This window comes from Salmo salar, chromosome ssa04, assembly GCF_905237065.1.
Source record: "Salmo salar chromosome ssa04, Ssal_v3.1, whole genome shotgun sequence".
NCBI lineage: Eukaryota > Metazoa > Chordata > Actinopteri > Salmoniformes > Salmonidae > Salmo > Salmo salar.
In genome coordinates, this window is record NC_059445.1 from 7,289,711 (window position 1) to 7,308,897 (window position 19,187).

Below are 19,187 nucleotides of genomic sequence, written 5' to 3' on the forward strand. Positions count from 1 at the left end.
TCACCGGTGGACCTCTCCCTCATGAACCTTGCTCAACCTTACTGTGGACTTTGCCGAGTCAGGGATCTTCTGCTAGAACTTATGCCCAGTGTGTATAACTATGTAACTACATTTCTATATCCACCTTCGATGTTTATGTCTTTTTGTCAAGTCCTGGTGTAGTATATCATGTTGCATAGTCCATTTATCCAGTCCTGTGTGCTTCAGCCAGGGAGTACAGCCTTGGTCCATTGTTTGCTAAGGCCTTAAGATGGCCGCCGTGTTTGTGTTATGCAACCCAAGATGGCTGCCCCCATGGCCGTACTGTTGTTTACATGCTAGCTTAGCATCGGTAGCTTAGCATGCTACTTCTAGATACTATTGTTTACACTACTGTGCTGTATGTTATGCTATCCCTACTAACCAATGCTATTAGCTGTACTGTGTACAGTAACCCATAGCCTTTGACATATTAGCCTAGTATTCTAACAGCTGATGCCTATGCTAGTCTGCCTGGTTCCTATTGTGTGTTAGGTTAGCCTAGCCCCCTGTACATAGTGTGTTTACAAACTGTACTATGCTTAGCCTGTTAGGCCTTTGCTAATTACTTAGTGCTACATGTTTACGCCATTACCTTCCATTTTCTACATTCCTGCTATTTGCTACCATAGCACTGTGTTGCTATAGCCTTACTGCTATATAACACATTGTAATACCCTATCCTGTCCTACTCTCTGTATTGAGCCTTTTGAACTCTTTTGACTTATCACATATGCTGCTGTTACTGTTTATGATCTATCCTGTTGCCTAGTCACTTTATCCCTACCTATATGTACATATCTACCTCAATTACCTCATATCCCCCAACTCATTGTGTATTTATTCTGGTAGTATTGTTTTTCTATTATTTCTCTATTTTTCTCTCTGCATTGTTTGGAAGGGCCCCTAAGTAAGCGTTTCACTGTTAGTCTACACCTGTTGTTTACAAAGCATGTGACAAATAATTTTTTTTTTTTATTTGATTTGTGTATTTCTCTCTCTGTTCTTGAAACAACTATCACTTAGACTTTCACTAGTCCACTTCCTGGCTGATGTGTGTGTGTGTGTCTTTAGTGTAGTAATAAACGTGTGAACTGTGTATCTGTCTCTATTGATCCAGTATCCCTACGCATATGGTACTGGAACTGACCCTGTATATAGTATGCTTACTTACTTTGTGTTCTTTCTTCTTCTTTTTATATCTTGTGTGTTTTTGTTCTACCTTGTTATTTTTAGTATTACATTGTTATTGATTACTGCATTGCTGGGGTTAGAGCTTGAAAGAAAGGCATTTTAATGTACTTGTGCATGTGACATTAAAAACGTGAAACTACTGGTCATTTCCGTCCTCTAACCGGGACGCTGGGACAGTTGCACCTACAATCTAAACCAGCACCTTTATCAGAGACCACCACATGGTGACACTCTTTTTCACCGTTTGTTTCACACACACTGACTACATTTTACAAGTTCGTATAGGCTAATTAACAGTTATTCTCATGTTTAGGTAGCCTAAAGGAAATCAGTGACATTTTGAAGAAAGACATGCTTAGGAAAAAAAGAGTAAGCATTTAGGAGTAATGATGAACCCAGACACTTCCACCGTGTCTTCGGATAGGCCTACATCAAACAAAATACAGAATGATTTGATTGAAACGTTTTCTAATGTAAGGACAGACGAATGGACTTCATTTACAAGTAAAGGTAGGCCTAAACACATTTCCCAGGTATAGGCTACTGTTGACATTGTGACCTGTTGTTTTTGCTGCTCATTTCAGATCGATCCATGTTGGATCTGGAATGAGATCTCCAAAGTTTTTTAGGGTGATCGGGTATTGGATGTGTGATGCTGCTCTTTCATGTTTGATGATACCCCGTAATAAGACTATGCAATCTGACTCCATAAAGATGAATAGTAAAGTGCAACCGAGACTCTTAAAGAGCTACAGGAATGAACTATCAAGAAAGGTCTGAGAATTGTCTATCAAAGGCAAATGGGTTTAATATCATTGTAAAAATGAACGATTACATTATAAGGCAATACTGCAGCAGAGTGACATTGAGTGATTCTGGGACAGCCTCTTTGTCTCAATAGTATGTCTCTTGGTACACCCAACCTGAAAGAAGAGACAATTCCCGAGAGAAGAAACAAATTAGTTCGATTTCATCTTGCCACACTGCAAATCTCCATGAGACAAATTATATAATCCCGCACTCCCAATCCTACATGTCATTGTCATGTTATTGTACAATAATTGACAGTGACGGCCAATTGTCGGCGTTAACTTAAAAACTTGTTGTCGGCTAGTCCCTGAGCACTTACCTCCTGGGCTCCGTCGCATGATGTATTTTCTAACCTCATCATAGATGAAGATGAGCAGGGTGTAGGGAAATGCACATACCCACCAGAAAGGCCTGAGGAAAAAGACAAGGAAATAGAAAATAAAAGATTTGAGGTAAAAGTGAATGAAAGACAAGTGGAAAGAGGGAAGGAGAATAAAAAAAAGAATAAATTGAGCGTAAATCTGGGAACTGCATTTTCTCTCTTGATTGGGCAGTAAACCCCATTGGGGCGGCAGGTAGCCTAGTGGTTAGAGCGTTGGGTCAGTAACCGAAAGGTTGCTAAATCGAATCCCTGAGCTGATAAGGTAAATATCTGTCATTCTGCCCCTGAACAACCCACTGTTCCTAGGCTGTCATTGTAAATAAGAATTTGTTCTTAACTGACTTGCCTAGTAAAATAAACACTGGAGCTGTGTTTTCTCTCTTGGTTGGGTAGTAAACCCCATTACACTGGAGCTGCATTTTCTCTCTTGGTTGGGTAGTAAACCCCATTACACTGGAGCTGCGTTTTCTCTCTTGGTTGGGCAGTAAACCCCATTACACTGGAGCTGCATTTTCTCTCTTGGTTGGGTAGTAAACCCCATTACACTGGAGCTGCGTTTTCTCTCTTGGTTGGGTAGTAAACCCCATTACACTGGAGCTGCGTTTTCTCTCTTGGTTAGGTAGTAAACATCATTACACTGGAGCTGTGTTTTCTCTCTTGGTTGGGCAGCAAAGCCCATTACACTGGAGCTGCGTTTTCTCTCTTGGTTGGGCAGTAAACCCCATTACACTGGAGCTGTGTTTTCTCTCTTGGTTGGGCAGTAAACCCCATTACACTGGTGCTGTGTTTTCTCTCTTGGTTGGGCAGCAAAGCCCATTACACTTCAGCTAGCTAGTGAGCCCTAACTGATCCTGTGAGACCGCAGTAGTTTCCGCCCTTTATAATATCCACCCATTTTACCACTCATCTTTTTAAAAAGAGGGTGACCTTTGTTCCAAGTTGGTATACAGAAGAGCATAAGATAATCTGAAGGGTCTATTGCTCACTTGAGTGGATACATTCTGATGGCAATGTCCATTCCAGGACAGTAGGACAGGAAGAGAGCCAGGGCGGATTCCGAACAAAGTCCGAAGATGAGAACACGGTTCCTGACGTGGGAGGAAAAATTTATTTTCATGGATTTAAAACCAACAGGGTGGATATTGATTTTTGAAGTGAGTCGCAGGGCTGTATGACCGTGTGCGTGTGTGTGTCTTAGGACCCAGACCACGGAGATCGATGTGTGTACTTACTTCATTAGTCCCTGCTGAAAGAAGGAGTTCTTCCTGGTCTTACAGACGATCAAAACGGCCCACTGAGCAATCACGACAGCGGCGAAGTACGCTGTGTGGCAGGTGAACTCAATAATCTTTCTGCTCTCATATGTCTGAAGGATAAGGGGAGAGAGAGAGAGATGGGGAGAAAGAGAGAGGTGAGAGAGAGAGAGAGAGAGAGGGAGAGAGAGAGAGAGACCGAGCAAGAGAGAGAGAGCAAGAGAGCGAGAGAGAGGGGAAGAGATGTGGGTAGATAGGGAAACAGAGGGGAGAAGGGGGAACATGTTAATTACAATGTTACTAAATGTGTGGTGAGAATGTGAGCCAGCGACAGCAGTGGCATCCACAAGTGCACAGATGGAGGAATAGTAGCCAGCTGTCTGCGAAGCCCAAAGCACGGAGAGGACGTTGGGGGTTGTGAGGTGCAGTGCCGAGGCTACAGACCTGTCTCTCTGGCAGTGACTATTCGTCCACTGACTATCCGAAATGCAAACTGTGCAACAACCCTGATCCATAATCCCAGCCATGACTTCCAAACTTTTTGTTATACTATATCACGTTTATTGATTTATTTAGTTTTCTTGAATTTCCTGATGGAATAAACTTACTGGAATGAACAAAATAAAAAAAATGGGAGAGAGACTGAAAAAGTTAAAATGGAGAACTCATCACACAAGAAGGTACTCAAAACAAGGCCAATGCTAATCCCTTCATAGAAATATAATGAATAGAACAGGCTAGGAGCTATAAACCTGGCAATTTGACTGGTAAACTCATGCCAGCCCATCCGTTATGCCATCATTGACTTGAATGGAGATGCCCTTTCTATTCATTCTATTTCTATGAATCCGTTAGTAAAGTGACAGCAAAAAGGCAGAGCAGCGTTTGTGTACTCACCCACTGCTGGCCGTAGCTGTCCTCCAAGTCGTTGATATACTGGTTTTCCCAGTCCAAACGGATTCCTAGCAGATCCATGGGATAGAACCCGTTCTCAGCCATGATTACAAAGTATGTGAAGAAGCCGGCTGCGGCCAGCATCACTCCTGTGAAGAGGAAAAAGGAGGAGAGCATTTGATAACACTTTATTTGGATAGTCTGTAGAGCATCCACAGATGGACTATCTACAGACTAACATCAGTAACATTTCAACTAACTATCTACTAACCCTAGTCCTAACCATAACTTTACCTTATCCTAACCATGGCAAGCAGTTGCTAATCAACTGATAGTCTGTTGATAGTATGATGTTTTGTTGATAATACAGATGGACTATCCTAATAAAGTGTGACCAAGTATTTTGTCAGTGAAGAGACATTGATCAGATTGTAAATGTGCTATGAAACAGACTGGTCAACATACAACTCAAAAAGACCTGCTATGAGGGAAGGCAAAACAGAAGCCTTACCAAATTGACCATAGGCCACACTAATGAGTCTCTCGTTCACCAGTCGGTCTGTTTTGGGGTTCCGTGGCTGTCTCTTCATGATGTCGTTCTCAGCTTGTTCATAGGCCAGGGAGATAGCGGGGATCTTGAAGGTAACGATGGGAAAAGATCACCCGAATTAGAAACATATCGTTGGTCACTTCGATGTTTGTAAAAATATCTTCTGAAAAACCTCTGAAATGATCACGGACATTGTTCGTGGTGATGCACCAGAACACATGATCAGATTGTTCACTAAGGAGGAATATCCCCATCTGAAAGACCCACCATGTCAGTTCCCAGGTCGATGCAGAGGATGGTGACGGTCCCTAGGGCCAGTGGAATGTTGGCGAGGAGCAAGAAGAGGAAGGGGGTCATCTCTGGAATTTTACTTGACAAGGTGTAGGTGATGGACTTTTTCAAGTTGTCAAAGATCAGACGGCCTGGGGGGAAATAGAGGATGGAAGGGATAGTCAGGGTGATGACAGAAGGATGGAAAGACACAGCAGATTGATAATCATCGGCAGAGCTCCTCATACCCTCTTCAACACCAGTCACGATGGAGGCAAAGTTGTCATCCAGGAGGATCATGTCTGCAGCCTGCTTGGAGACGTCAGATCCAGCGATACCCATAGCAACACCGATGTCAGCCTTCCTCAGAGCAGGGGAATCGTTCACACCGTCACCTGTCACAGCCACAATGGCCCCCTGTGGATAAGTAAGAGAGGTGTTTAGTAGGATCAGACCCTTTTTAAAATGTTCACCTCAAATGACATACCCCAATCTAACTGCCTGTAGCTCAGGACCGGAAGCAAGGATATGCATATTCTTGATACCATTTGAAAGGAAACACTTTGAAGTATGTGGAAATGTGAAATGAATGTAGGAGAAAACAACACATTAGATCTGGTAAAAGATAATACAAAGAAAAAAAACATGCGTTCTTTTGTATTTTTTTGTACCATCATCTTTTAAATGGAAGAGAAAGGCCATAATGTATTATTCCAGCACAGGCACAATTTAGATTTTGGCGCCTAGATGGCAGCAGTGTATGTGTAACATTTTAGACTGATCCAATGAACCATTGCATTTCTGTTAAAAATGTTGTATAAGACTGCCCAAATGTACCTAATAATGGTTTATTAATAACTTTCAAGTTCATAACTGTGCACTCTCCTTAAAGATCTTAGCAACGAAGGATGCAATGATCCTGACTGACTCATAAGCATGGATTCATTAACTAAATAGTACCTGACGCTGGCAACCCTCCACAATAATCAGCTTCTGCTGAGGAGAAGTTCTGGCAAACACAATCTCAGTGTGATACTTCAGGATGTCATCCAACTCTTCGGCGGTCATGTCCTTCAGCTCTCCACCGTGGACAACACGGGCCTTGGCATCTCTGCATGGCACAAAGACGGAAAGTAAAAATATATGCTAAATATAACTGGATTGTATTTTTCACAAAACGGCAAAATATAGGTTTCTGTCACTCCTCTTTAAGTGTAGACAGTGTGATGACATACACTGAAATGTTCCCAAACAAACTTCAACATACCTTGGGTTGACCTCAGAAACTGGGATTTTCAGACGAGCAGCAATTTCCTCAACAGTCTCGTTTCCCTCAGAGATGATGCCCACACCCTTGGCAATGGCCTTTGCAGTGATGGGATGATCTCCAGTGACCATGATAACCTAAGGGTAGGACGGGAAGTTGAGTGGCCTGTTCACAGTGGCTGCTATGTGTGATGGCCGAAGAGTCTTGAGTTTACTATGATATTGCCATACCTTGATTCCAGCACACCTGCACTTGCTCACAGCATCAGGCACAGCAGCACGGGGAGGGTCAATCATGGACATGAGGCCAACGAAGCACAGATTCTCAGTGGGAAAGTTCACATCTTCACAGTCAAAGTCAAAGCCTTCTGGAAACTGGTCATCAGGGAGCTGGAAATGGCAGAAACCTGGAAAGGACGCAGAGGCAGAAACAACCTAGAACAAATTCTGCATGTTCAAGATTGTACATTAGCTCCCAAACCTTTGAATGAATATGTTTCCATGTTGGTGTGCCCTCTTACCCAGCACTCTCTCTCCCAGTCCTCCTAGCGCTTCGTAGGCTTTCTGAAATGATTCCTTTATCTCGTCATCCAGAGGATGTTCTTTGCCTTGGAGCAAGATGGTGGAGCAGCTGTCCAGGATCCTCTCAGGGGCTCCCTTCATCACCAGCAGATGATTGGACTCGCCGGCCGTGTTGTTCTCATGAATGGAGAGCTAGTGGAAGATGAGATGACACAATGAAGAGGGTTTACTTTATTTTAAATAACTTAGCAGGTTACCAGTGAGCATGGTAAAGTAAAGTTACAGCTACTTATTGGATGTAGGTACCCAGTGGCAGTTACAAGCTGACTGGATGTAGATACCCAGTGGCAGTTACAAACTGACTGGATGTAGATACCCAGTAGCAGTTACAAACTGACTGGATGTAGATACCCAGTGGCAGTTACAAGCTGACTGGATGTAGATACCCAGTGGCAGTTACACGCTGACTGGATGTAGATACCCAGTAGGAGTTACAAACTGACTGGATGTAGATACCCAGTAGGAGTTACAAGCTGACTGGATGTAGATACCCAGTAGGAGTTACAAGCTGACTGGATGTAGATACCCAGTAGGAGTTACAAGCTGACTGGATGTAGATACCCAGTAGGAGTTACAAGCTGACTGGATGTAGATACCCAGTAGGAGTTACAAGCTGACTGGATGTAGATACCCAGTAGGAGTTACAAGCTGACTGGATGTAGATACCCAGTGGCAGTTACAAGCTGATTGAGAAAAGCCATCCATGATTTTAAGTCCATCACACCATCATTTAGATTTCAGTTTAACCCATTGTCAACCCACGGATTTTACTTGTTCAGTTTTTCAGTTTTGGATGTTATTATGTTTTTTTTAATCCACTTATGTTGGATTTGTGTAGTAAATATTTCAGTTTTTACTTCCATAGTTTTTTTTCCATAGTTTTTTTCCTGTGAAGCACATTGTGTTGCATTTCATGTCTGAAATTTGCTGTGTAAATAAAGCTCGATTTGATTGACCAGATACTATGTATAAAGAGCCCACGTGGTTACCTGGTATTTGTTGGTGGAGTTGAAGGGGATCTCAACGACTTTGCTGTACTTTTCTCTCATGTCTTTGACAGACCCACAGCACAGCTCGATACACTTTAGCAGGGCAGTCTCTGAGGCATCACCACTCACATCTCTCTTGAGGATAGGTACGTTGTTCTGTTCTGCCAGGAAGACAGCTCGGTTGCACAGGCCAGCGACTCTAGCCAGGGCAGCCCAGGTGGCAGAGCTTTTGTCGAAAGAGGTACCACTCTGGTTCTCTGTGGTGTCAGCGTCATGGATCTGGTTGTCGAACCACATGTGAGCCACAGTCATTCTGTTCTGGGTCAGGGTGCCAGTCTTGTCGGAGCAGATTGTGGAGGTGGACCCCAGGGTCTCCACAGCTTCCAGATTCTTCACCAGGCAGTTCTTCTTGGCCATACGCTTGGCAGTCAGAGTTAGACACACCTTAGATGGAAATCCATAGCAGAGGGTTAAAAAATTGAAAATTAGACAAAATATGTTTTGTTGTTAGAACAAAAAACATATTTTGTCAAATTGTTTATATATTTTTTTATAACGTTTTTGTTAAACATGACTTTTCATCAGCACTCACAGTTACAGTAGCCAGAAGACCCTCTGGCACATTAGCGACAATGATTCCAATGAGGAAGATGATGGATGGCAGCCAACCATAGCCCAGAATGACGGAGAGGATTAAGAAAGTCACACCGAAGAAGACGGACACACCGGTGATGATTTCGATGAAGTGGTCAATTTCAATTCCGAGAGGCGTCTGCCCACTTTCCAGACTCATAGCCAAGGCGGCGATACGACCCATGATAGTGTGGTCCCCAGTGTTGATGACGATACCTCTGGCAGTTCCTGGAAGGGGCAAAAATTGAGAATATGGTTTAGAACAGGGTTCTCCAACTAGCGGCCCGTGCGCCGAATTTGGAACGCGGGTGGTTTTATTTTGTCTCCCCATGATTTCTGAGCAGAAACAAAATATATGTAACAAAATTATTAAAATAATATAGAAAAATACATTATAATAATATTTTTTTTTGGGGGGGGGGCGCATTTTCATTGTTGGATTTAAAACTAAAATTTAAACTCCAGGAAATCAGCTCCAGGTGATTTTAATTTGGGAAATATGTTCACAAGTATTTCCACACAAAATAGAGGGACACGTGATCATATACAAATGTAAGCAAGGTTTGAAATTACGATGTTTTAGTCAAATATGATATCTGTTTGGGCTTCTTGCAGCCAATTATGTTCCGGCCCCCTGACCATCTGCTCAAGAAAAAAAATTGATGATTTGATGATTCCTTGTTTAGAATCACAAAGAGGCAATTCAGACAATTTAACACTTTTCCTATGCCACCCTTTCCTACCCACTTCTCAGTAGTTGGTATTCAGACTTTATGGAGGTGCTTAACAAGGTTTCCTTGCGAGCACTGAATACATGTAATTAAACCTCAGAAAACACACCACTTGGTGGCCTACCAATTCAATCAAGAAGTTTTTGTTTAATTCGTTTTTCTGTTAATTTATCTAAAGTAATCTCTTTAAATACTGTGTACCTTAAATTTAAATTTGATCGCAACAAGACTTGATTGTAGAGAATGTGTTGAGAATATAGAACGATAGAGACCAATATGCGTTTTCAAGGCTGTTTAAGAACCCATGGGTAAATTTTAAAACACTGATTTTGCACCTTATTTATGTTTAGGGAATAATCATGAATCCTACTTCATGGGGAAATAAAGCCTTTATGCACAAATAAAGGTGTTTTGATTCATTTTGAATGTTGCCACATTCAGTTAATCAATGGTAACATTGAAAGTAGTCTAGCCAATAATAGTTTTATAATTATAACATGGAGAATAGTATAAAATAGTATGATATCATAAACATACCCTAATTGCCCGCACTGATCATGGAACTGTGCAAAGTGTTGCGCTGTGCGTCAAGATCAATGTATCGGTTTGAGCTCCATAATGATTTAACAAGCCAATATGGCCCCGATTTATTTTTACTACAATTTGTATTTGGCCTTCATGAAATAGTATAAACTATTAGTTGACCCTCAGCCACAGACACAAAGACGTGACAGCGTTTACAGATGAACGAGAGAAAGATAGGCTAAATCAAACGATGTGATGGAATGATACGAATGTAGTGAAGGGAACGAACACTAAATATATGTGGTTATTATGTACAGTCACCAAACGATAGTGGCTAATAAAGAAACAAGAAACGTTGGAGCATTCTAAAGGGCACAAAGGTTACATTTGGCGCAACTCTTTACCTTGTCATCCCATTTGGCGTGTGTCTCCAAATTTAATCCCTGCAAGTTATAAGGCCATACAATAAAAAATCTGCATAACGGCACATATTTCATACTTCACTGTGGGGATTACTCATTTACCTAGCTCTTATCAATTAGCTCTTATCAATTTATAAATTACAGTGCATGGAGAATGCTGTTACTTCTATCGGGGGAAAAATAAAATAGATGCTTTTCCATTTATAACCGGCATGTTTGCTCGACCATATTAATGGTGATGAAATTATTTGGGTATTAAATCAAGGTCAGACACACCTCCGACACACCTCCATTTCTGGCGTTTCCCCCATGCTTAAGTTCAATGGCAGAATACAAACAGAATAGAAACAAATAAACACTGAATAAAAAATGAATAAAGTTCAATATGCGCGCTTTTAACTCCGGTCTGAATCCCCTCCTAAAATAACGCATTTATACAAGTAATTTGAACTATTCAATAATTGCAGATAGTTACAGAAGGTATTTACCTTCAACACAGTTGGTAGAGAAGAAGGCGATGTTCCTGGTTTCCAGGGGGTTGTCATTGCTAAAATCGGGACTACGAGTTTGGGGCTCAGATTCACCAGTGAGGGAGGAGTTGTCCACCTGAGTAGGGAAAGAGAATTGTGTCAATACAACAACGAATGAATTACATTTACGAGTGTGACACATGACTTAATGTATTTTTAAGAATCCACCTTGCAGCCGCTGGCAGAGATGATACGCAAATCAGCTGGTATCCTATCTCCTCCCTTCACCTCCACTATGTCGCCAACCACCACTTCTTCAGTGTTGATGTTCTTCTTCTCACCGTCACGGACAACCAGGGCTTGCTACAAGGAAGATGACACGATTAACATCCGTACACGTAACTATATGATAGAGTTCTTCTCAGAGGTGTTTGAAAAGGCAGAAGTCTAACCTGCGGGACCAGGTTTTTGAAGGAGTCCATGATCTTTGAGCTCTTGGCCTCTTGGTAGTAGGAGAAACAACCGGTGATAATGACGACAACAGCGAGCACAAGACCCAGGTACAACTGTTAAGAAGAGGCAGAATGATTATGAGAATATTGCGTTATCATTAAGTAGGAAATGCCTTTCAGGCACTGGAGGCTTCCTCTCAAATTATCTCTGAATTCTATGATTGTATGATTCTCACATTAGCATTGGTCGGCTCTTCCTCTGAGGTGACCTGGATAATGTGGGCTGTGAAGCAGAGCACAGCTCCGATCCACAGCAGCATGCAGAACCCGCCAAAGAGCTGCTTGCAGAACTTCACCCACTCAGGGGTAGTGCGGGGAGGAGTCAGGGTGTTTGGGCCATCGCGAAGAAGGATCTCCTTAGCCCGAACTGAGGATAGACCCTAGGTGGGGGAAGAAGGAGAGAGGGAAAATGGAAAGTGAAGGGAAAGGAGGGAGGGAAGGAGGAAAGAGCAAGGCACAAAGTAAGCAAAGGGATGTCACACAATCTGAAAATATATATTTCACTCCAAACTCTGTGTAAACTTTAGGAAGATATAGATATGTTTCATATGTTACGATTCGGTGTTAGATAGTGATGTCATCGTGACTTAGAAGGCAGAGGAAGTTCTACCAACGCTACGACATTGTGTCGTAACGTCAACGACTTCAATGCTCTTCCAAATTACAGTCAGCTTTCATCCTTAGGAGCTACTGATCCAACTGGTTGTCAATGTTACAAACAGAGGCACACATGAACACACATGAACAAACATGAACACACATAGATATTCACTCACCCTGGCTAAGTCTGTGCCGTATTTCCTGTTAAGTTCATCCAAGGTCAACTTGTGGTCGTCCTAAATCAGAGAGAGAGAGCTTGTTGAACTAGGTTGTTCTTTAATCTTTCCACATTGGCAGAATTAAACAGAACATATAGTGATGAAACACATTTCTCCAATAGTTTGAACTGATTCTATGTTTGACAAGGTCATGCAGCATAGATTTGAATCTAAACCATAGAAGAGTCATTCGTTTCTGTATGATGGATGGAATCGCTCTGATTCATGACTGAATCCATTACGGAATTTTACATTCTGCCCTGAAAAAGTACTGCACAGTGCACATATCGGTTTCCTATTTCGCTACATGTAAGAAAGCAGTTTCCAACGATAGGTTACTGTTTCTCTCAAGTTTAAACATTGGGGTTTTAGAACTGCCCCCAAGACTCACTGTAGAGTAATAGTAAGTAAATGGAAATGCAAATGAGTGCCCAAATGCAAATCTAGAAACCAAAGAGCTTTATACAGGCTTGATAGGTTATGTGCTGCACCTTTTCCGGCCCACAGAGATTAATAGGTTTACACTGTAAAGGGGTTGCCGTGGATTTTACAGTAACTTACAGGCAGCTAGTGGTAAGTTACTGTATTTAATATTGCCTACTGTAATATGAATAAAGTATCAAAGCAAGTACTGTGTAATGACAGTAAAATATCATAGAATTTACTCTATTATACTGTTAAAAATAAAATACAAAATATTTTATTGTCACACACTGGACAGGTTCAGTGAAATGTGTTGTTTTACAGTTATATATACAGTTAAAGTTGGAAATGTGTTAAAAAAAGTGAACACTACTGACTGTAATTGGAATGAATGAAATTAATTGAGGGGAGAAGGGGTTTGTATTTCACAGTGTTTTACATGACATGGGATTGGTACAAGTAGGTTAGCTGTTAGGTAGTGCTTACACATTACAGCATATCAATGAATATTTTGTGTTTCATATCATTTGCACTTCTAGAGGCCTTAACAAAGGCTTCCAAACTGTCAGCAACTACAGGGAAAAACAGACCAAAATGACATCGCAAAATGGTCAACCATGAAAGGTTTAAGACTATACATTTGAAATTGTTGGGGAGTGGCTTCCGTCCGTACTACCACACACCAGTTAAATTGGTACAACATTCTCGCTAACGGGTGCAACAAATACAGCCTCTTACAAGGTGTTATAGTGTGGACACTATATAAATAATTACATGGTTATTATTGGCATTGACTGTGACCTTTCCCCTTTGATGATGTCATCACTAAGAGTCAGATCTGTGCAATGTGATTCTACCAGCGGTTGAGTGGGCTATACAGTTCTGCTATTTTTGTACCGTTTGTACCTGGCTGTACACCTTTTAGTTATTGGGTTGAAAGTAAAGGAAAGTAATATTGAAATGCGTGTGGGCATTCCTTGTCAAGTTACTACACAAGGCAAGCCTCAAAATATGGTAATGAGCCAGAAACAACAATACCATGCACCCACTAGTGGTCAAAAGGTTTTAGGAGCTCCAAAAAAATGCTATGGTACTGAATTCTGTGCGATGGAATTACAGTACCATTTGAAATACAGCAATTCTTTCCCAGCCCAAATTACCGTATAACATTACTGCATTACTATATTATTTACTATAGTTTTTTGGTTTCATTATCTTTGACACAGAAGGGGAGGTTTTCTCCTTCAGGAAACCTACTGAAAAAAATACTAAAAGAAAGCATTTTCCTAACTTGTAGAATTGAAGTCTGAACGGATAATTTCTCACTTATGGGTGGCACACAATGCAATATGGGGGAATGGAATTGGCAGGGTATATGCAAATAAAATACTGTTGTAGTTAATAAAGTTAAATAAGTGTAGTGTTTTTGCACACTGTTGTGTTTTTGTGAACATTACTGTAGTATTTTCTACAGTGTTTAAAACCCCCCAATAATACTGTCATATTTACTATAGCATTCTACAGTATATTACAACATTCTACAGTAAGTAATACACGTGATCGAGGGATACTACAGTGTATAGTATAGTATTCTACAGTTTACTGTAGAATTCTATAGTTAGAACTGTAGTATTCTATAGTCAACTTGTCTTTTTTCATGTGGGAAAAAAACGTTTTTTCGTTACAGTGTACTGTACCTTTGTCTTTTCTTATAGAAAACACAGACATTTTTTAAGCTATGTCATTGTATATATTTTAAACAAATTGCATATGGATTCATGTGCACTGTCCATGTCATCTAAATTAGATGAATAAATTAATAAATAATCAGTTTTCCTCACCAGGTCAACTTCCTTTTTCAGGTCATCCATATCCGTCTTTTCCTTCGCTTTCTTCACCTGCTTTTCACTCTTCTTCTTTCCATCGTCCTCGGAGGTCGCCGCCAGTTTATAATCATCTTTCCCCTTCTGTATGTCAAAATACACGTTAGTGATGAGAAACTGTAAACTATCAATGTGCCTCTTTGCAATTCAGGTATAGAAATTCAATTTAGAAATGTATAAAATCCCCTTAAGAAGCAGGAATTAACATGAAATATAGAGCTAAATATTTAAGTATAAACTGTAAAATAACATATTTTTTAAGATGAAAACAAAACAAAATAAGTCAATTCAAATCCTGATAATCAAAAGTCCAATGCAGACTTACTACAAGCCCCATCCTTGCACCGCTGTCTCAATCCCAGTGGTTTTGTGAAGATCATTTATTTCCTCCTTATCCTGAGAAACTCCACCTGTTGCACGTCTACACCTGTCTCTCTCCCTCTTTCTCCACGTCTCGAGGCAACCAAGAGCTCCCTGGGTAGCTAACTGAGCTTTGAATATTTATATGCTTTACCTAGCCAAGGGGAGGTGCACAGGAGGAATGAATCAGATGTGTGGAGAAGGGACTGAGGATGGGAGGGGTTGGGGAGAAGGAGTTGGATCTGTGCCAATCTTCACCTGTACAGCTAGGTCATTTTGACCATGAACCCCCATAAAGATGCATCCCTGTCGGAAGTTGACGGTACTCACAATAAACAAATGGGTTCAAAATAACACAACCAGTGACCCAACCATTTGCCACTATAGTACCTACAATACCATGTGTAGGTAGTTGGAAGTTGACAGTACTCACAATAAACAAATGGGTTTAAAATAACACAACCAGTGATCCAACTATGGGTCATTATAGCACCTACCACATGTAGATCTTTTAGTAGCAATCCGAACAGTCTACAAAATGTTCTTAATTCTAATGTGTTGGTGCCTCTAGGGCAATTCAGAAAGCTGATTGAGGACCTGAATACTGATGAATGTGGTTGTTTTTTATGACTGTGTTTTTCTTTCTGCTTGCATTTTGTATTTATATTTTGGTTTCTGTCATTTAGGACTCATCTGTAAAAGAAACATTGGTCTCAGTTTGACTCCATGATAAAATAAAGGTGAAATAAAATAAAGAAATAAAGGTATTCATAAGTTAACAGAACTCTCACTAAAAACAAAGATGTTAACAATAACCCAACCAGTAAAGGATGAGGACAATGAATAAACAGAGAACATGGTTTTCTCTCTGCAGTATTTGTCACTTACTGGTTGAATAGAACCAAAACCTTCTCCTTTGAAGCTGAATACAGAGTGATGTCATGAAAAGCTGATGAAGGGAAAATCTGCGGTTGCTACTTCCATTTTCATATGTACCTATTGATTCTTGAAGTGCGTACCCTTGAAACGCAAAAAGAGAGGTTGTGTTTTTGGTAGACAGAGTGGAAGGCCGTGGGTGGCTGTTTAGTAAACCTCTGTCTGTTTGTGGTTGTGGGAGCATGTCTATGTTCCCTTAGTGAGGTGATCCACTGTTGCATGAATGAATAAATAAGGACCAATAACAGATCAGATCCATGTTTATTGGAACACATTTTTTTTGTCCTTTTCATAGAACCGGGAATATAGACAAAAGGTCATATTGATTTTTATTTAATCAGGATGGCCTGACGTGGCCTTGTGTATTAAAGCCTTTCTGTTTGTTTCATTCGGGGGATCACCTTACGATGTGCTGGTCAGCGTGCCTTGGGAGCGGTGATGGTGGTTTAATGAAGTAAGTATGAGAAATAGGAATGATTGTGAATGTAGTGTTTTTAGGCGTTGGCGTCCATATTCCATCTTGACCTGCTCTTCTTCTCCCTGGGCACGCTCTATGAGTGTTACAACACATTGTTATTGTCTGAGTATGTGAATGAAACGTGAATAAACTTTGTGATATTTGTTTGTGCGAAATCTGATATTGCCATCTGTTGAAGTCTGTCTTGTAGGACAGTTGTACAGAGCTTCTGGAACAGATGTATAGGAATGATGTAGGCCTATGGAGATGTCTGTCTTGTGATGCTGAAAATGAAAATAAATTGTTGCATCCTGATACTGTTGTCGGATTCCAATGTTCCAGTCCTTTGTGTAAATAATCTTATGTTTAGATTAGTCCTGAGGATGTAACCTCGCGTATTGTAAAGTTGGTGTAGTACTGCTACTGAAATGATATGTGTGTAAATCCTTCACGTTACATACAGATCTCAGGAAGTGACTACTTTTCTGAAACTATTGGATTGGCTGGTTTCAACTAACGGCAGGGCTGTATCTGGAACTACATGTTGAAGATAGAAATAGAATGAATAGAGCACACACAACCTCCTATACTATTCCAATCTGACAGTCACATTGGAGCTACACAATACATTTCTATGTGAACATTCGGTATATTTACAATCTCCTGAATGTCCATTGCCCCAGGTGTACATAATTAAATCAAATGATATTTAACCAATGATATTTTGTACAGATAAGTATTAATAAGTTGAATGCTCAACTACTGAATGTCCCTGAAAAAGTGACCCTGAAAAAGTTGAAAGCTGCAATTAATTTCATGATACCTGGAAAGACAGTGTAATTCAAAGCCATTTGCAAACAGCAAGTTGGATGCTTAGCAAAAACGACTTTGAACCTCTGTCCATCTGAGGGTAAGTGTTTCAAACATGCACTATACCATCTAGCTTACTCAGAATACAAACTAACATGATTTTCCATCTACCATGGCTGTAGTTGATTCCAGAAAGCAATTTCGGGATGTTTAGTTACTGTTAGCATTCTCAGTTACACTTAACATTAAATGGTTATTGTGCCTGTGTAATAAAAATTGTTTTGGCGCAACATTTTATTAGTATGTTACATAATATTTTGATACTTGCATTTTAAATGCATAGCAATGAGCTGAGTTTTTGTAAGTACTGTACACAAGGACTAGTGACTGTTCCTTATTTCACTTATGCAATTCTAAAGTCATTTCCAAAGTCCTATTGTAATACTCAGTTACTACACATGTATAATAACTTTATGTCGTGTTACTGTTAATTGTCTCATTCATGAAAATATGTCAGTCAACTTGAAGCTGCAAAAGTGGTCTAATCTTACGTTGAGGTGATTCTATGTCCATCATGTATTTACAGTGCATTTGGAAAGTATTCAGACCGATAGACTTTTCCACAGTTTGTTACCTTACTTTTTTTACATTTTAGAATAAAGTTGTATCTACACACAATACTCCATAATGAAACAGTTAGAACAGGTTTAGAACATTTTGCTAATTTATATATATATAAAATAAATCTTATTTACATAAGTATTCAGACCCCAGAGCTCTGAGATATGATTGTGTCGAGGCAAAGATCTGGGGAAGGGTACCAAAACATTTCTGCAGCATTGAAGATCCTCAAGAACACAGTGGCCTCCATCATTCTTAAATGGAAGGAGTTTGGAACCACCAAGACTCTACCTAGAGCTGGCTGCCGGCCAAACTGAGCAATCAAGGGGAGAAGGGCCTTGGTCAGGGAGGTGACTAAGAACCCGATGGTCACACTGACAGTTCCTCTGTGGAGATGGGAGAACCTTCCAGAAGAACAACAGTCTTTGCAACACTCCACCAATCAGGCCTTTATGGTAGAGTGGCCAGACGGAAGCCACTCCTCAGTAAAAGGCACTTGGAGTTTGCCAAAAGGCACCTAAAGACTCTCAGACCATGAGAAACAAGATTGCCTGGTCTGATTAAACCAAGATTGAACTCTTTGGCCTGATGCCAAGCTTCACGTCTGGAGGAAACCTGGCACCATCCTCAAGGTGAAGCATGGTTGTGGCAGCATCATGTTGTGGGGATGTTTTTCAGTGGCAGACTGGGAGAATAGTCAGGATCGAGGGGATAGATGAACGGAGCAAAGTACAGGGAGATCCTTGATGAAAACCTTCTCCGGATCTCCGACTGGGGCGAAAGTTCACCTTTCAACAGGACAACGACCTTAAGCACACAGCCAAGACAACACAGGAGTGGCTTTGGGACAAGTCTCTGAATGTCCTTGAGTGGCCCAGCCAGAGCCTGGACATGAACCCGATCGAACATCTCTGGAGAGACCTGAAAATAGCTGTGCAGCGACGCTCCCCATCCAACCTGAGAGAGCTTGAGAGGATCTACAGAGAAGAATAGGAGAAACTCCCCAATACAGGTGTGCCCAGCTTGTAGCGTCATACGCAAGAATACTTGAGGCTGTAATCGCTGCCAAAGGTGCTTCAACAAAGTACTGAGTAAAGGGTTTTCTAAAAAACATCTCAATTGTCAGTGAAAACCACATTTGTTTGAAAAAGTCTGCCATATCAGCAGGCTTTTATTAAAAAGGCAGTAAATTAGGAATTAGTTAGTAAATTAGGCTCTTTCGCTGCCAGACAAGGCTTCGCTGATAGCCAGGTGCAGCGGTGGTAAGGTGTTGGGACTCAGCTGTTGGGACAGCTTTATGTAAGCCCTAACAGTTTGTGGGCACCATTTGCCAATGTTATTGTGCAATTAATGTATTTTTTTGTGTTGTGTAGTGGCT

The 19,187-nt window shown here is 40.9% G+C and overlaps 1 protein-coding gene across 1 annotated transcript; it reads right to left on the minus strand.

Moving 5' to 3' along the window:
* Positions 1-2,000: 2,000 nt before the first annotated feature.
* On the minus strand, positions 2,001-15,232 carry LOC106602157 (sodium/potassium-transporting ATPase subunit alpha-1). The gene is made up of 21 exons (XM_014194628.2): positions 14,951-15,232; positions 14,584-14,709; positions 12,278-12,337; positions 11,678-11,881; positions 11,442-11,555; positions 11,218-11,352; positions 11,008-11,125; positions 8,801-9,069; positions 8,209-8,652; positions 7,159-7,351; positions 6,869-7,044; positions 6,639-6,775; positions 6,332-6,482; positions 5,620-5,788; positions 5,369-5,523; positions 5,063-5,186; positions 4,555-4,700; positions 3,637-3,770; positions 3,391-3,492; positions 2,342-2,433; positions 2,001-2,135 (listed from the first exon to the last, which is right to left on the minus strand). The coding sequence occupies exons 1-21, from the start codon at positions 14,960-14,962 to the stop codon at positions 2,107-2,109; spliced, it is 3,090 nt and encodes a 1,029-aa protein (XP_014050103.1). The 5' UTR covers positions 14,963-15,232; the 3' UTR covers positions 2,001-2,106.
* Positions 15,233-19,187: the final 3,955 nt, after the last annotated feature.

Bases quoted from the DNA above. Each gene is read 5' to 3' on its own strand.
- LOC106602157 (XM_014194628.2), bottom strand. The intron at 11,882-12,277 runs GTGAGTGAATAT...TCCCCCACCTAG, and splicing joins ACGGCACAGACTTAGCCAGG to GGTCTATCCTCAGTTCGGGC. The intron at 6,483-6,638 runs GTATGTTGAAGT...TGTGCCATGCAG, and splicing joins GTTTCTGAGGTCAACCCAAG to AGATGCCAAGGCCCGTGTTG.